At 39.4% G+C, this 18434-nt stretch overlaps 1 protein-coding gene across 18 annotated transcripts in view; it reads left to right on the top strand.

Moving 5' to 3' along the window:
* The window catches only part of RBMS2 (RNA binding motif single stranded interacting protein 2), a 78202-nt gene that overhangs the window by 19928 nt on the left and 39840 nt on the right, over positions 1-18434 (top strand). For 16 of the 18 annotated variants that reach the window (XM_070789482.1, XM_019961012.2, XM_070789478.1 and 13 more), the window contains one exon: positions 797-883. In XM_070789482.1, coding sequence (XP_070645583.1) covers positions 818-883 — 66 coding nt within the window. In that variant the 5' untranslated portion in view covers positions 797-817. Of the gene's footprint in view, positions 1-41; positions 884-907; positions 3353-8688; positions 8770-18434 lie in introns of those variants that run through there. The other 2 variants (XM_070789483.1, XM_070789484.1) reach the window with 2 other exon arrangements.

Genomic DNA, 18434 nt, shown 5'->3' with positions numbered 1-18434 from the left:
GTTTCAGTTTCATGGACCTTGAAGCTCGGAATAGTGGGATGAAGATTCATATAAGATAGCTTACAATTGTCAAAGAAATCACTAGGCAATTACGTCTCAGTCAAGCTGGGGGAAAAAAAAGCACTAAGCATCAAGTTTCATGACTTAGTCCAGTTTGAAAAATCATTTTTGAAGTCATACCTGGGGGAATCTGAAAGGATTAAGAAGCATCAGCGTAACCCGAGAGAAATAAAACTGTCCAAAGATCTGAAACTAGTTACTCCCATCCTCTGTTTTGCTTGTCTCTGCTCTTCGGTGAGCTCTTTTGTTTGTTATTCTGTGTGTTAAGCTCACTGTAAATATACAGTGTGTGTGTGGGGGGAAGTACTGAGCTTATTTTCTTCACATGTTCTCCAAAGCAGTGTCCCTTTAAAATCAAGCTTGGAATCTTATAGCTGAGATCTAAGGAGAAAATGTCCTCATTTTTTCCATGAGAATCTGAACTTGTACAAAATAAATAAGAAAGGGGATAGAGTTGAAAGAGGTAGACCTAAAAACTTCTTTTTGGTCTAACTGCTAAGCCTATGAAAAATTAAAAAATAACATCTTGGGCATTAGGACCCAGTGGAAGAGCCTCACTCAGACTCGGGGTTAACTTCTATCAGTGACGTAAACAAGCAGCCCTAGCTCATTCTTTACTCCCCCTCCCTCCCCCCTCTCCTCCTCCTCCCTTTCCCCTCTCCCTTCTCTTCCTCCCTCCCTCCCTCCTTCTCTCCCTTCTTTCCTCTCCCTTTCCCTCTCCCTCTTTCTCTCTTAGCTTCCTGACATTAAAGAGAAAATGCTGCTATCAGTGACGTCCAGGCCTGGGATTTCGACTTTTGGCTATAACAAGAACAACAAGAAGGTAGGGAAAAGTGCTTTTTTGGAATTCAGCTACTTCCTTTTCTGGGGATCGGGGAGTGCCCTTGGCTTTAACATTCTCCTTAAGAGGGGAAGAGGCTTCCTCTCCTCTCAGCTCCTCTCTTTTTCCACCACTTTTTTTTGTCATCTTTTCTTACCTGGTTCTGAAGTTCCAGGAATTTACAGTCCCTTACCTGAGGCCTGAGAAGGCAGTGAAATTAAAAACAAATCAAGCTTTGCAAGTTCGGAGCTTTGTGAAGTTAGTTTGACTTCCTGCTGATGTATCCAATTTTCACAGGGAAAATATGTCACCTCAAACCCTGGCCCCCAGCCCGCTCACTCCAAGGTTATTTCGTTGTTTTGATTAACTGCGTTCTCCTCCAGCCCACCTTCCTTCCTACCATTCCATCAGCGTTATCGGGTAGCTTGAATACAGTCAGTGAAATCACAGCTTCATCTGAGGACTGAGTCTACTGTTGGAGCTTAGATAGAGACCCTACTCCACCCAGCCTGTAGGCAAGGAGTTTTTAAGAGAAGACCTTGGGAATTAAGGCAGAAAGTTCTAGGATTCTTTGGGGTCTGCTGCTAAGCTGGGGCTTCCTGCTCTGCAGATAGCCAGGCTCAGCAGGCATCTTTGAAGTCTTTTTGATTAACCCACAGCTGCCAGAGAGTTGTGCTATGCTTGGGCACAGGGGCAGTCTGGGGAGAGGTGTACAGTCGTGCCCACAGTTGCCAAGGAATATCTTGGGCAGTTTCTTGGCATTTCAGTGCACACAGTGCTGACTAGGAGGAACTTTATGCTATAGCAGAAAGACCCTTTACCCTCTGTCTTGATTCTCTAGCTGTTCTTTGTAGAAAAAGGTGCCATATATATTTTAGGATATTTTGCTCATTTGATGGATTGTTGGGGCGTGGGAAGGGATTCTTGACACTTTCTTATATACCTAAGGAGTCTGATATAGGTGAACAAAGTATCTGATCAAGGCAGTGGGTAAATGTTTGGAACCGAGACACCTGGTGTTAGTTTATATGGTATTCATTCTGTCATTGCTTCCCTGGGGGCTCAGACAGTGAAGAATCTGCCTGCAATGCAGGAGACCAGAGTTTGATCCTTGGATTGGGAAGATCCCCTCGAGAAGGGAATGACAATCCACTCCAGTATTCTTGCTTGGAGAATTCCATGGACAGAGGAGCCTGGTGGACTACAGTCCATGGGGTGGCAAAGAGTCGGACATAACTGAGTAACTAACACACCCCGCGCGCGTGTGCGCGCGCGCACACACACACACACACACACACACACACACACAATTATATCCTTAAGAAATATGGGTTCATATGTTATCAATTTTATGTACACACATAAATCAATATGATTTTGACAGAGGGGTAGCTCATCTGTCTTTATTCTCTTCAAATCTTGTATGCTGCTGCTAAGTCGCTTCAGTCGTGTCCGACTCTGTGCGACCCCATAGACGGCAGCCCACCAGGCTCCCCCGTCCCTGGGATTCTCCAGGCAAGAACACTGGAGTGGGTTGCCATTTCCTTCTCCAATGCATGAAAGTGAAAAGTGAAAGTGAAGTCGCTCAGTTGTGTCCAACTCTTAGCGACCCCATGGACTGCAGCCCACCAGGCTCCTCCATCCATTGGATTTTCCAGGCAAGAGTACTGGAGTGGGGTGCCATTGCCTTCTCCGTCAAATCTTGTATAGTACCGTGTAAAAGTTTCCTTCCTAATTTTTTCCCTCCAAGTCTCTCAGATTACCCATTAAAATACAGTAAAATGAATTCCAGAAATTGTTTTTTTCCTATTAGTACCCATGTATTTGATGATATCTAAAATATTCTTGTTTCTTAGCTCTGTACTTCCTTTTCCGCTTGTTGTATAGGAAACATTTAACCAGCTTCTAAATCTAGGATATTGTAGGGCAGGGGTCCCTAACCTCTGGGATCTAATGCCTGATGCCCTGAGGTGGAGCTGATGTAGGAATAATAGAAAGAAAGTGCACAATGAATGTAATGCTCTTGAATCATCCAAAAACCATCTCTCACGCCAATCTGTGGAAAAATTGTCTTTCACGAAACCAGGCCCTGGTGCCAAAATGGTTGGGGACCACTGGTTTAGGGGATGAGGGTTATTATTGTGGACTGGGATTCAAATATATCTCTTTCTGATAACTTGTAAGGTTTGAGAAGCGCATTAAGAAACCTGGGATGGGGTAGATCGTAATTATTCAGGGTATTTGTCAAATGTTCTTTGGGTTCTTATAGGTCAGCATTATGATGACATCACTTTGTGACTATGACACCTTGTGTGTATATATAGGTTTGTAGGTGTTGGCCCTATTTAAATGAAGTGATTGCTACGTTACTATTTGTCTTTTTGTTGATATGTACAGCTTAATGTGTTCATTTTTTGAGAAGAATGTTTGGAGTGAATCTGATCATGTAATCTGGCTGTTTATATACTGAAGGTTAGTTTTTAAAATAAGTTGTTAGTTTTTAGTAATAAACGTAAGACATATTTATTTTTAAAATTTAAGCATCAAGAGGTATATAAAACAAAAAATCTTCCCTTCATGTCCTGAAGTTACTTACCTAAATCCCACCTGGTAAGGGAAGTAATTAGTAGCAGCTTGCTTTGTCTATTCTACCAGACTTTTTTCAAAGTTTTAATTTTGACATTGGCTTATTTGCCGTTTCTATTAATACCTAAGTTTGTCAGGTAGAACAAGTCAATGTGAAAAGTTTTGGAGATCTCTGGAACATTTGAAAAACTGAAATAAAATTTTAAATTTTTGAAAAGGTATACATTATAAATATCTGCTTTTCTTTTCCATCATTTTGTTGTACCAAAATCTGTAAGTAACAGATTTGTAGAGATCCGTTTTCTTTAAGGAGTATTTTTATATCATAATTTACTGTAGTTGTCACTTCTGGTTAGTGGAATAAAAATAATTTCTTGAGTGAGCTCAGTGTGAAAAGATTTATTTGTACAGCATTTTTGTAACTTGATTAATTTTTATTTAATGTCTTTTAAAAGTAGAATTGTTTGGGGACTTTCCTGGCAGTCCAGTGGTGAGGACTCAGTGCTTTTACTGCCATGGCTGGGGTTCAATCCCTGGTCAGGGAACTCACATCGTGTAAGTCCTGCAATTTGGCAAAAAAAAAAAAAGGATTGTTTTATTTTGAAACATATTTGTATATTTTATCAGAGAATTTGTTTCCTGACGAGCCAAGGACAATTACAGTTTTCTTACTCTTTCTTGGCTGTTGTAAATATAGGTATACAATCAACAAATGTATAATGCCTGATAAAGGCACACACATTCTTTCTCAGGATGTACTGTTGAATATCCATTCTTTTTAATGGAATTAAATAATCACAAGGGCTTCCCTGGTGGCTCAGTGGTAAAGTATCTGCCTGCCAATTCAGGAGACACTGGTTTGATCCCTGGGTCGGGAAGATCCCCTGGAGAAGGAAATGGCAACCCACTCCAGTATTCTTGCCTAGAGAATTCTAAATCATAGAAAGGAGAAAATGTGAATTTCAAAGAGAGATTCTGAAAAATTATGGTATTTAAAAAAAAAATCTATCTTAATTATTCTTAGTTCTTAAAAAAAAGAAAAGACTAAAGGTTAAAAAGATCAGAGTTCTAAGGTCTCAACACTTCCTTCAACTTTGGAAAGAGTTGCCTCAGTAGAGAGATTTGTCTATAGGTGAGACTGAAAGAGGAAGTGTTTGTGAGTAAAGGAATTTCAGACTTGTAAAGAGCCTAACCACACCTTCCCTGACATCATCTTCCTGGCATGTGTTATTATAAGTTAACTCCTCGGAGCATCAACAACCATTCCCTTTGGAAAAAAAGAAAAGAGACTTTGTTTAACTTGGGATAATTTGCCTTCCCTGACCTATTTTGCATAAGTTTCTATTTCTTCTTGATCTTAACATATTGAAGGCCATATTGGGGTGTGGAGTTGTGGGGAGTTGGGTGGGGTGGAGGAGCAGAGGCCGTGATGAGAGCAGAACTGGCTGGTAGGCATTGCCAGATTTTCACCCTTTAAGAAGTTTGAGTTACCTGAAGTCTTTGGAAGAGTTAACTCAGGAGAGCAGAAAGTGGGAAGCAATACTAGAATTGTTTATACTTCTAACAGGGAGAGAGAATTTTTGTGTGTTAGCTACATTTTCATCTAGTTTCCACTGAATCAAATTTAGTAGAACTTTTATTTAATTTGTTTTTTGGCCACAATGTGTGGCATGTGGGATCTTAGTTTCCCCACTGAGGATTGAACCTGTGCCCCTTGTAGTAGAAGCACGGAGTCCTAACCACTGGACTGCCAGAGAATTCCCTGGTGGAACTTTTAAAGTCCAACGTCTCATGACCAGTGGCAGCTAATAGTTCTGGTTATCGGTAATAAAGGGAACTCAGTTGGTTAAAGTTTACTGGTAATGTCTCTCCATTGATTCCCCCTTTTTTAGCTCTACTACACTAACTTAGACCTGTATTACTACAGTAATAAACATCCCACAGGATCTCCTCGTCTCCTGTTTCTCCACTCCCTACCCCTTGTCCCCAAGTAATTTTATACCCGCTACCAGAATAATCTTCCAACATTCCAACAGTATAGTGCTGAGCATTTCTTGTGTAAAAACCTTTGATGGGCATATGTGTGTTAGTTGCTCAGTCATGTCTGACTCTGCGACCCCATGGGGTGTTGCCCGCCAGGCTCCTCCGTCCGTGTGATTTTCCATGCAAGAATCCTGGAGTGCGTTGCCATTTTCTTCTCCAGGGGATCTTCCTGACCCAGGGATCAAACCTGGGTCTCCTGCATTGCTGGATGGGTGTATATTACCTGCTAAACAAAATCCAAATCCTTAGCCTAGTGCCCACTGTTGGTTCAGCTTACCTTATCTCCCCCACCTCCCCTGCACGCTGTCATTACACTGACTCTACTTGAACCAGTTGTGTTATCTGCAGTTCTCTGGCGATACTCTTTGGTTGGTGGTTTACATTTCTAATCGCCTAAGGAAATATGCTGTAAGACAGAAAAATATAGAAAAGAAATAAGACAGAAGAAAATATAAATCAGAATAAGAAGTCAGGTACTTCCCTGGTGGACCAGTGGTTAAGATGGTACATCTCCAATGCAGGGCACCTGGTTTCAGTCCCTGGTGAGAGAACTAAGATCCCACATGCTGTGGGTGTTCAATGTGGCCAAAAAAAAGTCAGCTAGAATTAAAATGCAGATGTGCAAACCATAAGAGTTAATCTTGGAAGATGAAGACTGATGAATAGTCATGATGAATAGAATTAAAATGCAGATGTGCAAACCATAAGAGTTAATCCTGGAAGATGAAGGCTGATGAATAGTGGAGAGGTGGTTGGTGACTTTAACAAGCAATTTCAGATTGGGGAGTAAAAGCAGGGTTGGAGTGGGTTGTTGAGTGAATAAAAGTAAGGAAGTATAGATGGTAAATATAGACTGATCTTTTAAGAATTTGGATTAAGATGAAAGTGCAGGAAAAAAATTTAAAAAACAGGCAAAATGTCTGAATAGATATTTCATCAAAGAAGATCTACAAATAGCCATGAAAAGATGTCCAGCATCATTAGCCATCAAGGAAATAAAAACCACAGTGAGATAACACTTCACACCCACAAGGATGGTTGTAATCAAAAACACAGATAATAGCGTGATGTGATTGTACCCTTATAACCTGCTGATAGGAATGTAAAATGGTGCAGCTGCTTTGAAAAACATTTTGGCAGTTCCTTAAAAGGTTAAACACACTCCTAGGTATATACCCAAGGGAAATTAAAACAATGTCCACACAGAAAGCCTGTACATCATGTTCATAACAGCATTATTCATTATAGCCAAAAAGTAGAAACAATCCATATATCCATCAACTGATGAATGGATAAGTAAAATACTATATTTACCCATACAATGGAATTTTGGATTTTATTCAGTGATTAAAAAGTAGTAAGAGTACTGGGACTTCCCTGGAAGTCCACTGGTTAGGACTCAAGAGCATGGAATTGATCTCTGCTTGGGGAACTAAGATCCTACCTGCCGTGTGATGTGGCCAAAAAAAGAAAAAGTAATAGGGTACTGATACAGTCTACAAAATGGAAGAACCTTGAAAAAATTATGTTAGTGAAAGAAGCCAGTCACGAAAGACCACATACATTTGACCCTTGAACATTGCGGGGCTTGTAACACCAGCCCTGTTCAGTTGAAAATCCACATATAAGCTATATTTGATCCTCTGTATCCATGACTCCTCCATATCCATAGTTCTGCATCCTCAGATTAAACCAATAGCAGAAAATCCACATGTAAGTGGACCCGTGAAGTTAAAATCTGTGTTGTTCAAGGATCAGCTGTATTTGATGCTTCCATTTGTATGAAATGTCCAGAATCAGAGATAGAAAGGAGATTAGCAGCTCCCTAGAGATGGAGTAGGAGAGTTCAGAGGGAAAGAAAAGTGACTGGTAATGGGTATTGGGAGAAGGTAATGGCACCCCACTCCAGTCCTCTTGCCTGGAAAATCCCATGGATGGAGGAGCCTGGTAGGCTGCAGTCCATGGGGTCGCTAGGAGTAGGACACGACTGAGCGACTTCACTTTCATTTTACACTTTTATGCATTGGAGAAGGAAATGGCAGCCCACTCCAGTATTCTTGCCTGGAGAATCACAGGGACAGCAGAACCTAGTGGGCTGCCGTCTGTGGGGTCGTACAGAGTCAGAAACGACTGAAGCGACTTAGCAGCAGCAGCAATGGGGTATTGGGTTTCTTTTTGGGGTAATGAAAATGTTCTAAAATTGATTATAGTGATCCAAATACCATTGAAATTATATTTTAAATGGGTTAATTGCATGGTATGTGAATTACATCTCAATAAAGTTGTTGTTATTTTTTAATATTTTCTTTATTTTTTTAATTTGGTTGTGCTGGGTCTTAGTTGTGACATGTGGGATCTAGTTCCCTGACTAGGGATCAAACCCGGGCCCCCTGCAGTAGGAGCATGAAATCTTAGCCACTGGACCACCAGAGAAGTCCCAAGTTATTTTAAAAAGATGGGGAGCAGAGAAATGAGATAAAGGCTGAAAGAAGATAGTGGTAGTGTGGGGAGAATTTTCTTAAAGATGGGAGATACAGAAGCCAAAATGTGAAAAGGTTCATGATCAGTTACTTGATACTTTCCGAATGTATGTGTTTCTTCATAACCCCTCCTATTCTCTGATTCTGTTGTCTTTGTGCTTCATGTAGTATTCAGCCTCCGATACTTTCTTGTTGTTGTTCCTTCCTTTTGGAATGGCCTTACTATTTATTTGTTCATCGGACTCACATTCATTAAATAGCTCCAGAATGTGCTAGGACCTATGTAAATAGACTGTTATTTCTTTTATTAAAACAAAAACAACAACAACAACCAAAAAAAACCCTTTCTCTTGGTGCCATTTCTTTCTTTAGCTGCTGTTCCATTTCTCTTCTTCCCTGTATATAAACTATCTTGAAAGAATTGTTTTTTTAAGAGTTATATATACTAGCTGTCTCCAATTTATTTCCTTCCATTACTTCTCTTTTATTATATTTAATATATTATTTAATAACACAAAAGATTACATGTAACTATAAAGCGTATCATGTACGGATATGAGAGTTGGACTATAAAGAAAGCTGAGCACCAAACTGATGCTTTTGTACTGTGTTGGAGAAGACTCTTGAGAGTCCCTTGGACTGCAAGGAGATCCAACCAGTCCATCCTAAAGGAAATCATTCCTGAATATTCTTTGGAAGGACTGATGCTGAAGCTGAAACTCCAGTACTTTGGCCACCTGATGCGAAGAACTGACTCATTGGAAAAGACCCTGATGCTGGGTAAGATTGAAGGTGGGAGGAGAAGGGGATGACAGAGGATGAGATAGTTGGATGATATCACTGACACGATGGACATCAGTTTGAGTAAGCTCTGGGAGTTGGTGATGGACAGGGAAACTGTCCATCACAGGGAAACTGTCCATCAGTTTCCCTGAACTGAACTGATAAAGCGTAATAATAAGAGGAACACCTGTGGGCTTCCCTGGTGGCTCAATGGTAAGGAATCCGCCTGCCAATGCAGGAGACGTGGGTTTGATTCCTAATCCAGGAAGATCCCATTTGCCACAACTACTAAGCCTGTGCTCTTGAGCCCAGGAGATACAACACCTGAGCCCACGAGCTGCAGCTGCTTAAGTCCACACACCCTAGAACCTGTGCTCCATAACTAGAGAAACCACCACAATGAGAGCTCACGTGCTACTACTACGAGAGAGTAGACCCTGCTCGCCACAGCTGGAGAAAAGCCCTCGCAGCGGCAAAGACCCAGCACAGCCAGAAATAAATACAATAATTAAGAAAGAAGAACACCTGTAAACCCATCTTCCAGCTTAAGAACTAGAATCATTGCCTGTAAATTACGTATACTTAAGAGTTTTTCTCATCCCACTGCCTGCCTCCCTTCTAAAGGTCACTGCTCTTAAATTTTATATTTATCATTCTATTGCTTTTTAAAAATACAGTTTAAAATCATGTTTAATTTGCTTTTTTACATTGTTCTAAGTGCTTTACATATATAATTTAATCCTCATGACAGTTTCATGATTATTTTGCCTGTTTCACAGATGAGAAAAAATGAACTACAGAGAGCTTAATAATCACGTTACTGGTGAATGGCCCAGCTGGGATTTGAACTCAGATCGTTGGCTCCTAATCTGTGCTGTCAACCACTGCTTTATTGTCTTATTGCAACACAGTCTTCTGTTTGTTTCCATTCAGTATTACATCTTCATGATTCATTCATGTTGTATATTTTATTCATTTTTTCCTGTATAATATTTCATTTTGTAAATATACCATAATTTATCCATTGTTCCACCAGTGAGCTTTTGGACTATTCCAGGCTTGTTTGTTTTTGCTGTTCCTAACATAGCTGCTCAGAATATTATCATATATGTGGCACAGTTGTGTAAAAATTTCTTTGGAGTTTATACGTAGGAGTGGGGTCTCTTTTTCTTCCTGTATGCATATAAACAAGCTTATAGTTTCTCTCATCTTAAAACAGAACAATGGAAATCCTGCTTGATCCCATTTCTTCTGCCAAGTTACTGTCCCATTTTTCTGATCCCTTTTACAATCCACCTTCTTGAAAAAGTAGTTCCTCTAAAATCTCTGCTTCATTACATTCCACTCTTTTTCTCAATATTTGCTTTTTATTTTTTAATTGTAAAATATATATAACAAACTTTGCCATACATTTTTAAGTATCCATTGTAATGGTGTTAAGTATGATACATTTACATTGTGCAGCCAGTCTCTAGTAGAACTCTTCATCTTGCAGAACTGAAATTACCCCATTAAATGACTCCCCCATTCTCCCCTCCCCCCAAACTATTGGCAACTACTCCTACTTTCTATCTTTTATGAGTTCTGTAAGTACTTCATATAAATGTAGTCATACAGTATTTGTCTTTTTGTGATTGACTTATATAACTTAGCATAATGTTTTCAAAGTTCATCTATGTTGTAACATATATCAAGATTTCCTTGCTTTTTAAGGCTGAATAATATTACATTGAATGTACATACCACATTTTGTGTATCCATTCATCTGTGAGAGATACTTGAGTTACTTCCTTCTTTTGGTTATTGTAAATAGTGTTTCTGTGGACTTGGGTGTATAAATAGCTCTTCAGACTCTGCTTTCAGTTCTTTTGGGTATAGTCCCAGAATTCGACTTGCTGGATTATATGGTAATTCTATTTTTAATTTTTTGAGGAATTACCATATTATTTTCCTTAGTGGCTATACCATTTTATGTTCCTACCAGTAGTGCACAAGTTCTGATTTCTCCGAATCCTTGCCAACACTTATTTTCTATTTTTTTGATAGTAGCAATCCTAATGGTTGTGAGAGGTACTTCATTATAATTTTGATTTGTATTTGTTTAATGATTAGTGATGTTGATCATCTTTTCAAGTGCTAATCGGGCATTTGTATATTTTCTTTGGAGAAATACTGAAGCCCTTTGCCCATTTTTAAAGTGGGTTTTTTTTTGTTGTTATTGAGTTTTAGGGGTTCTGTATATATTTTGGATATTAATACCCTGTCAGGTATATGATTCGCAAATATTTCTCTTTCAGGAAGTGAATTTTTATAAACAAGTTCTACAATGAAAAGAAAAAAGCATCTTGATATATAAAAGTTTTAAAAAATTTGTAAAGGCTTTTGAAATTTAATTTTATTTATTTTTGGCTGTGCTGGGTCTTTGTTGCTGCTCAGGCTTTTCTCTAGTTGTGGTGAGTGGGGGCTACTCTCTAGTTGCAGCACACAAGCTTCTCATTGCAGTGACTTCTCTTGTCGCAGAGCACGGGCTCTAGACATGCAGGCGTCAGCAGTTGTGGCTTCCCGGCTCTATAGCACAGGCTCAGTAGTTGTGGGTAATGGGCTTAGTTGCTCCTTGGCATGTGGGATCTTCCTGGCCCGGGGATCAAATCTGTGTCTCCTCCATTGGCAGGCAGATTCTTTACCATTGAGCCACCAGGGAGGTCCTAAAATTTTTAAATCAGAAAGTGTTTAAGACTGCATGGGTGCTAAGTTGCATCAATCATGTCTGACTCTTTGTGACCCTATGGACCAACTGTAGCCTTTCAGGCTCCTCTGTCCATGGGATTCTCCAGGCATGAATACTGGAGTGGGTTGCCATGCCCTTCTCCAGGAGATATTTCCCATCCAGGATTGAATCCACATCTCTTTACATCTCCTTCATTGGGTTCTTTACCATTAGTGCCACCTGGGAATCCCCATTTAAGACTAAATTCTTTCAAATGTTCAAACAAAATGAAAAGCAACCTATTCAATCTCAATAATAAAATGTGTCCTTGGGGCTTCCCTAGTGGTCCAGTGGTTGAGAATCTACTTTGCAATGCAAGGAACAGTGTTTGGATCCCTGGTCCCGGAAGATATCACATGCTGTGGGGCAAACGAGCCCATCCGCCACAACTACGGAAGCCCACATCTTGGAGCCCATGCTCTGAAACAAGAGAAGCCACCATGATGAGAAGCCTGTGCATGGCAACTAGAGAAGGCCGGCTTGCAGCAACGAAGACCCCACACAGCCAAAAATAAATAAGTATTAAAAAAGACTTGATCTTGGTATATGATCCTTTTAACGTGCTGTTGAATTTGTTTTGGTAGTATTTATTAAGAATTTTTGCATTTATCCTCGTCATGGATGTTGGCCTGTTGTTTTCTTGTAGTATCCTCATTTGGCTTTGGTATCAGGGTAATGTTGGTCTCATGAACTGAGTTTGGGAGTGTTCCCTTCTATTGAGTTTTTTGGGAGAGTTTGAGAATTGGTGTTAATTCTTTGAATGTTTCGTAGAATTCACTTGTGAAGTCATCTAGTCCTGGAGGTTGTCGGTCTTATTAGTCTGTTCAGGTTTTCTATATTTTTTATTACTTGGTAGATCATACATTTCTAGGAACTTATTCATTGCTTCTAGGTTGTCCAATTTGATGGCATATGATTGTGTCTTATGATCCTCTGTGTTTTTGTGATATCTCCTCTTTCATTTTAAATTGTATTTCTTTGAGTCCTCTTTTCTTTGTAAGTCTAGCTCAAGGCTTGTCAATTTTATCTTTTTTAAAAAACTAACGCTTAGTTTCCCATTGTCTTTCTATTCCTGATTTTATTTATTTTTGCTCTGATCTTTGTTATCTCCCTCTTTCTTCTAACTTTGGGCTTAATATGTCCTTCTTTTTCTTGAGGTAGTTTGAGATTTTTTTTTCTTTTTAACATGGGCATTAACTTCCCTCTGTGCTCTATTTTTGCTGCATCCCATGAGTTTTTGTCCGTTGTGTTTCCATTTTTGTTTCAAGATTTTTTTTTACTTCATCTCTGACCCATTGGTTGTTCAGGGGTGTGTTTAATTTCCACACATTCGTGAATTTTCCAGTTTTCCATCTGTTATTTATTTCTAGTTTATACCGTATTGGTCAGAAAAGATACTTGGTATAGTTACGATATTTTTAAATTTACTGAGACTTTTTGTGACCTCATGTGCTCTATCCTGGAGAATGTTCCAGGTGCACTTGAAGATGTAATCTATTATTTTTAGATGGAAGACTATATATGTCTGTTATTTGATCTAAAGTATAGTTCAAGTCCATTGTTTCTACATTGATTTTCTGTCTGGGTGATCTGTTCATTATTGAAAGTGGGATATTGAAATCCTCTGCTATTATTGTATTGTCTGTTTCTCCCCTCAGATCTGTTAATATTTGCTTAATATTTTAGGTATTCTTAATATTTTAGGTGCTCTGATGTTTAGGTCCTCTTAATATTTTCAGTTTAGTCCAGTTGCTCAGTCATGTCTGACTCTTTGCGACTCCATGGACTGTAGCATGCCAGGCTTCCCTGTCCATCACCAATTCCCAGAGCTTGCTCACACTAATGTCCATCAAGTCAGTGATGCCATCCAACCATCTTATCCTTTGTCGTTCCCTTCTCCTCCTGTCTTCAATCTTTCCCAGCATCAAGATCTTTTCCAGTGAGTCGGTTCTTTGCATCAGGTGGCCAAAGTATTGGAGTTTCAGCTTCAGCATCAATCCTTCCAGTGCTGTGAATCCTCTTGATGAATTGACTCTCTTAAAATCATATAATGACTTTCTTTGTCTCTTGTTACAGTTTTTGACTTTTTTCCCCCTGATATAAGTATAGTCATCCTTGCTTTATTTTGGTTTCCATTTGTATGGAATATCTTTTTCCAGGCCTTCATTTTGTTCTTATGTGTGTCCTTGTAGCAAAGTGAGTCTTTGTAGGCAGCATGAACATCAGGCCTTTTTTTTAATGCATTCAGCCACTCTTCACTCTTGCCTTTTGACTAGAGAGTTTAATCTGTTTACATTTAAAGTAATTATAACTCAGTAAGGACTTATTATGGCAACCCACTCCAGTATACTCACCTGGGAAATCCCATGGATAGAGCAGCCTGGTGGGTTACAGTCCATGAGGTTGCAAACAGTTGGACATGACTTGAGCGGCTAACACACACTAAGGACTTACTACTGCCATCTTGGTAATGGTTTTCTGGCCATCTTGTAGTTCCTTTCTTCCTCTCCTCTCTTACTGTCTTATTTTGAAATTGGTAATTTCTGATATGATGTACTTTGATTCCCTTCTCTTTATCTTACGTATATCTATTATAGGTTTTTGTTTTGTTGTTACCGTCAAGCTCACCTGAAACATGTTACAGGTGTGACAATCTATTTTTAAGCTGATAACAACTTAAGTTTGATCGCATACAAAATCTACCCTTTTACCTCCCCCCATTTTATGTTTTTCATATCACAGTTTACATCCTTTTATATTGTGTATCCGTTAACAAACTATTGTAGCTGCTGCTAAGTTGCTTCAGTCGTTTCCGACTCTGTGTGACCCCATAGACGGCAGCCCACCAGGCTCCCCCGTCCCGGGGACTCTCCAGGCAAGAACACTGGAGTGGGTTGCCATTGCCTTCTCCAGTGCATGAAAGTGAAAAGTGAAAGTGAAGTCGCTCAGTCGTGTCCGACTCTTTGCCACCCCATGGACTGCAGCCTACCAGGCTCCTCCATCCATGGGATTTTCCAGGCAAGAGGACTAGTATTCTGAATCTATGTTTACCTTTATCAGTGTGTTGTGTATTTTCATGTTATTAGTTAGTATCCTTTCTTTTCAGATTGAAGAATTCTTTTCAGCATTTGTTGTTAAGGCAGGTTAAGTGGTGGTGAACTCTCAACTTTTGTTAGGGAAAGTATTTCACCTTCACCTCTGAAGGACAACTTTGTTAGGTAAAGTATTTCTTGTTTTGCATTTTTTTTTCTTTCAGCATTTTGAATATATCGTCCCATTCCCTCTTGGCGTGCAATATTTCTGATGAGAAATCAACTCGTAGCCTTATGGAGACTCTCCTGTATGAGAGACATTTTTTTTTCCTGACTTAAAAAAAAAAGTTTTTTTGTTTGTGTTTATTTTTTTGACTGCAGTGGGTCATTCATTGTTGCTGCGAGTAGAGGTTAGTTACTCTAGTTGTGGTGCGTGGGCTTTTAATTGCAGTGGCTTGTCTGGTTGCAGAGCATGGGCTCCAGGGTGTGCAGGTTTCAGTAGTTACGGTGCCGGGCTTAGTTGCTCTGTGGTATGTGGGATGGTTTTACTGTAATACATCTTGGAGAAGGTCATTTTGGACCTTTGGATTGACATTTTGAAATGAACTTTTAGCTTAATGAACCTGGATGTCCACACCTCTCCCCACATTTGAGAAGTTCTCAGCCATTACTTTTTGAATAAGCTTTCTACCCCTTTCTCCCTCTCTTCTTCTGTGACTCCAGTGGTATGTGGATTGTTTCTGTTAATGTGCCCTGTAAGTCCCATAGGCTTTCTTCATTCCTCTTCCTTCTGGCTTTGTTTTGTTTCCTTCTGGCTGGATAATTTCAAATGATCTCTCTTCAGGCTCACTGATTCTTTCTTCTGCTTGGTCTAGTCCATGGTACTTTAAAGTTGACAAATCCAATTAGTATCTTGTTTGTTTGTTGTCTTTTATCTTACGTAACCTCTTAGTGGAGTTGCTAGAGGTGACCATTCCCCATTTCTTGAATCGCTATCTTTTGTTGCTTCTGGTAACACCACCTTCTTGGGTCTTGCCCTTTCCCCCTCCTCTTTTGACCTTCTTGTCAATTACCCTACTCAGTTTCTGAGTATTTTTAGTTCCTTAGGCTTTGTTGCCCTCTCTCTAAATATACCTTCTTCCTAAATTTCACTTATTACTATGCTAATAGGTTTACTGATAATTACTAGATCAGACTTCTCCTCTGTGTATCCAACTTCTTAATTGGTATTTTTTCCTAGAAGTCTCACAAATTATTAAAATTAATGTATTCAAAATGTGATGATTGCTTTGTAGTCCTCAGATTGGCTCTGCCCCCCATCTCTGTAGTAGTAGTGAATGATACCGCCATCCATCCAGTTACTAAAGCTAGACACTATACTTTCCCATGTCTAATTTATTATATAAGCTAACTGTCCATCTTTATAGCCATCTCTCCAATTATAGGCTATATTGTCTCTGGTTTGGACTATTACAGTGACCTCCTAATTGAGCTTGCCACTTCAACTCCTGGCTTACTCTTGTTTATTCTTTCCATAGTAGCCAGAGTAGTATTTTGAAAACCTAGATCAGATCTTATAACTTCTCTCTTACATAAAATTATTCACTGTCTGTAGGGTTGAATGAAATCCAGACAGTTTAAGACAGCCTGAAAATTTGTACCTACACCTTCATCCTTCTACACACAAGTGTCACTGGCCTTCTGTTTCTTTCAGATTCAGTTGAAAATCTCACTTTGTGTCTTTTGCGCGTTCTTCTTTCTGGAATGATCTTTTATTTCATTCTCTTAATGACTGGTTTCTGCTTATCCTTGAAGTCTCACTTAAATGTCACCTTTCCAACTATAATAACTAAAGTAGGTCACAGCCTTCTGATCTTTTTTTTTCCCAGCCCATTTATCACACTCGGTAATTATACAGTTACTTTGCGATTATTTGATTAATGGCTGTATCTCTGCTATATGCTGAATTCCGTTAGGACCAAGACCATCTCACATCTTTGTCTCTAGATCATCTTTAAGTCAGGGTTTTGCTCTTGGTACCTGACAATAGTGCCTGGTACTCTAAAGTGGGCATTAAGTATTTGTTGAATGAATGGATGTGAGCTCCTTTCATATTTCAAGCACTTTGAGAGCTTCTGTTGTTCAGTCTCTCAGTTGTGGCTCTTTGTGACCCCATGGACTGCAGCACGCCAGGCTTCCCTGTCCTTCAGCATCTCCCAGAGCTTGCTCAAACTCATGTCCATTGAGTTGGTAATGGCATCCAACCATCTTGTTCTCTGTCGTCCCCTTCTCCTCCTGCCTTCTATCTTTCTCAGCATCAGGGCCTTTTCTAATGAGTCGGCTCTTCGCATCAGGTGGCCAGAGTATTGGAGTGTCAGCTTCACCATCAGTCCTTCTAATGAATATTCGGGGTCGATTTCCTTTAGGATTGACTGGTTTGATCTCCTTGCAGTCCATGAGACTCTTGAGTCGTCTCCAACACCACAGTTTGAAAGCGTCAATTTTTTGGCACTCAGCCTTCTTTATAGTCCAACTCTCATATGCATACATGACTACTGGAAAAACCATAGCTTTGACTAGATGGACCTTTGTTGGCAAAGTGATGTCTCTGCTTTTTAATACACTGTCTAGGTTTGTCACAGCTTTTCTTCCAAGGAGCAAGTGTCTTTTAATTTCATGGCTGCAGTCCCTGTCTGCAGTGATTTTGGGGCCCAAGAAAATGAAGTCTGTCACTGTTTCCATTTTTTCTCCATCTGTTTGTCATGAAGTGATGGGACCAGATGCCATGATCTTAGTTTTTTGAATGTTGGGTTTTAAGCCAGCTTTTTCCACTGTCCTCTTTCAGTTTCATCAAGAGGCTCTTTAGTTCCTCTTTGCTTTCTGCCATTAGAATGGTGTCATCTGAGGTGTTACTTCATATCAGTATCTGAGGTTATTGATATTTATCCCAGTAATCTTGATTCCAGCTTGGCTTTATCCAGCCTGGCATTTCGCATGATGTACTCTGCATATAACTTGAGTAAGCAGGGTGACAGTATACAGCCTTGATGTACTCTCTTCTCAATTTTGAACCAGTTTGTTGTGGAATTCTAAATATTGCCTTTTGACCTGCATACAGGTTTCTCAGGAGGCAGATAAGGTGGTCTGATATTCCCTTCTCTTTAAGAATTTTCCACAGTTTTTTGTGGTCCACATAGTCAAAGGCTTTAGCATAGTCAATGAAGCAGATGTTTTTCTGGAATTCCCTTGTTTTCTCTAAGGTCCAGCAGATGTTGGCAATTTGATCTTTGGTTCCTCTGCCTTTTCTATGTCCAGCTTGTACATCTGGAAGTTCTTGGTTCACATACTGTTGAAGCCTAGCTTGAAGGATTTTGAGCATGACCTTGCTGCATGTGAAATGAGTGCAATTGTGCAGTAGTTTGAACATTCTTTGGCATTGCATGTTTTATTTGTATGTATTTTAATTCTCACACTAATCATATTATACAGTTGCTGTTACTGTCTGCATTTTGCAGGTAAGGTTAAGCAACTTACCAAAGTCACACAGCTCACACATGGCAGTAGTAGAATTAAACCTCAGTCTTTTAATTTTTGAGCCTGTGTTTTAACTACTTTCTGCTAGTTAATGGGCTCTATAGACAAGAAATAACACTTTTTGAGGAAACGTTTAGTGAACGTTGATTCATTCCTTACTCAATTGCTAACTGAATAGTGAAATAATTGAGTGCTTATATCAAAACTGAATCTTATTTTTTTTTCTTATTTGTAACATAAAGATCTTACATTACAAATGAAAATTATTTTCTTTGTTGTTCCAAATTTAATTAATACTAAACCATTATTTTACATTTACAGAATTTGTA

This window comes from Bos indicus, chromosome 5 (genome assembly GCF_029378745.1).
Source record: "Bos indicus isolate NIAB-ARS_2022 breed Sahiwal x Tharparkar chromosome 5, NIAB-ARS_B.indTharparkar_mat_pri_1.0, whole genome shotgun sequence".
Lineage (NCBI taxonomy): Eukaryota > Metazoa > Chordata > Mammalia > Artiodactyla > Bovidae > Bos > Bos indicus.
The sequence above is the reverse complement of the archived record's forward strand: the minus strand, read 5'-3'. Positions and strand labels throughout refer to the sequence as shown.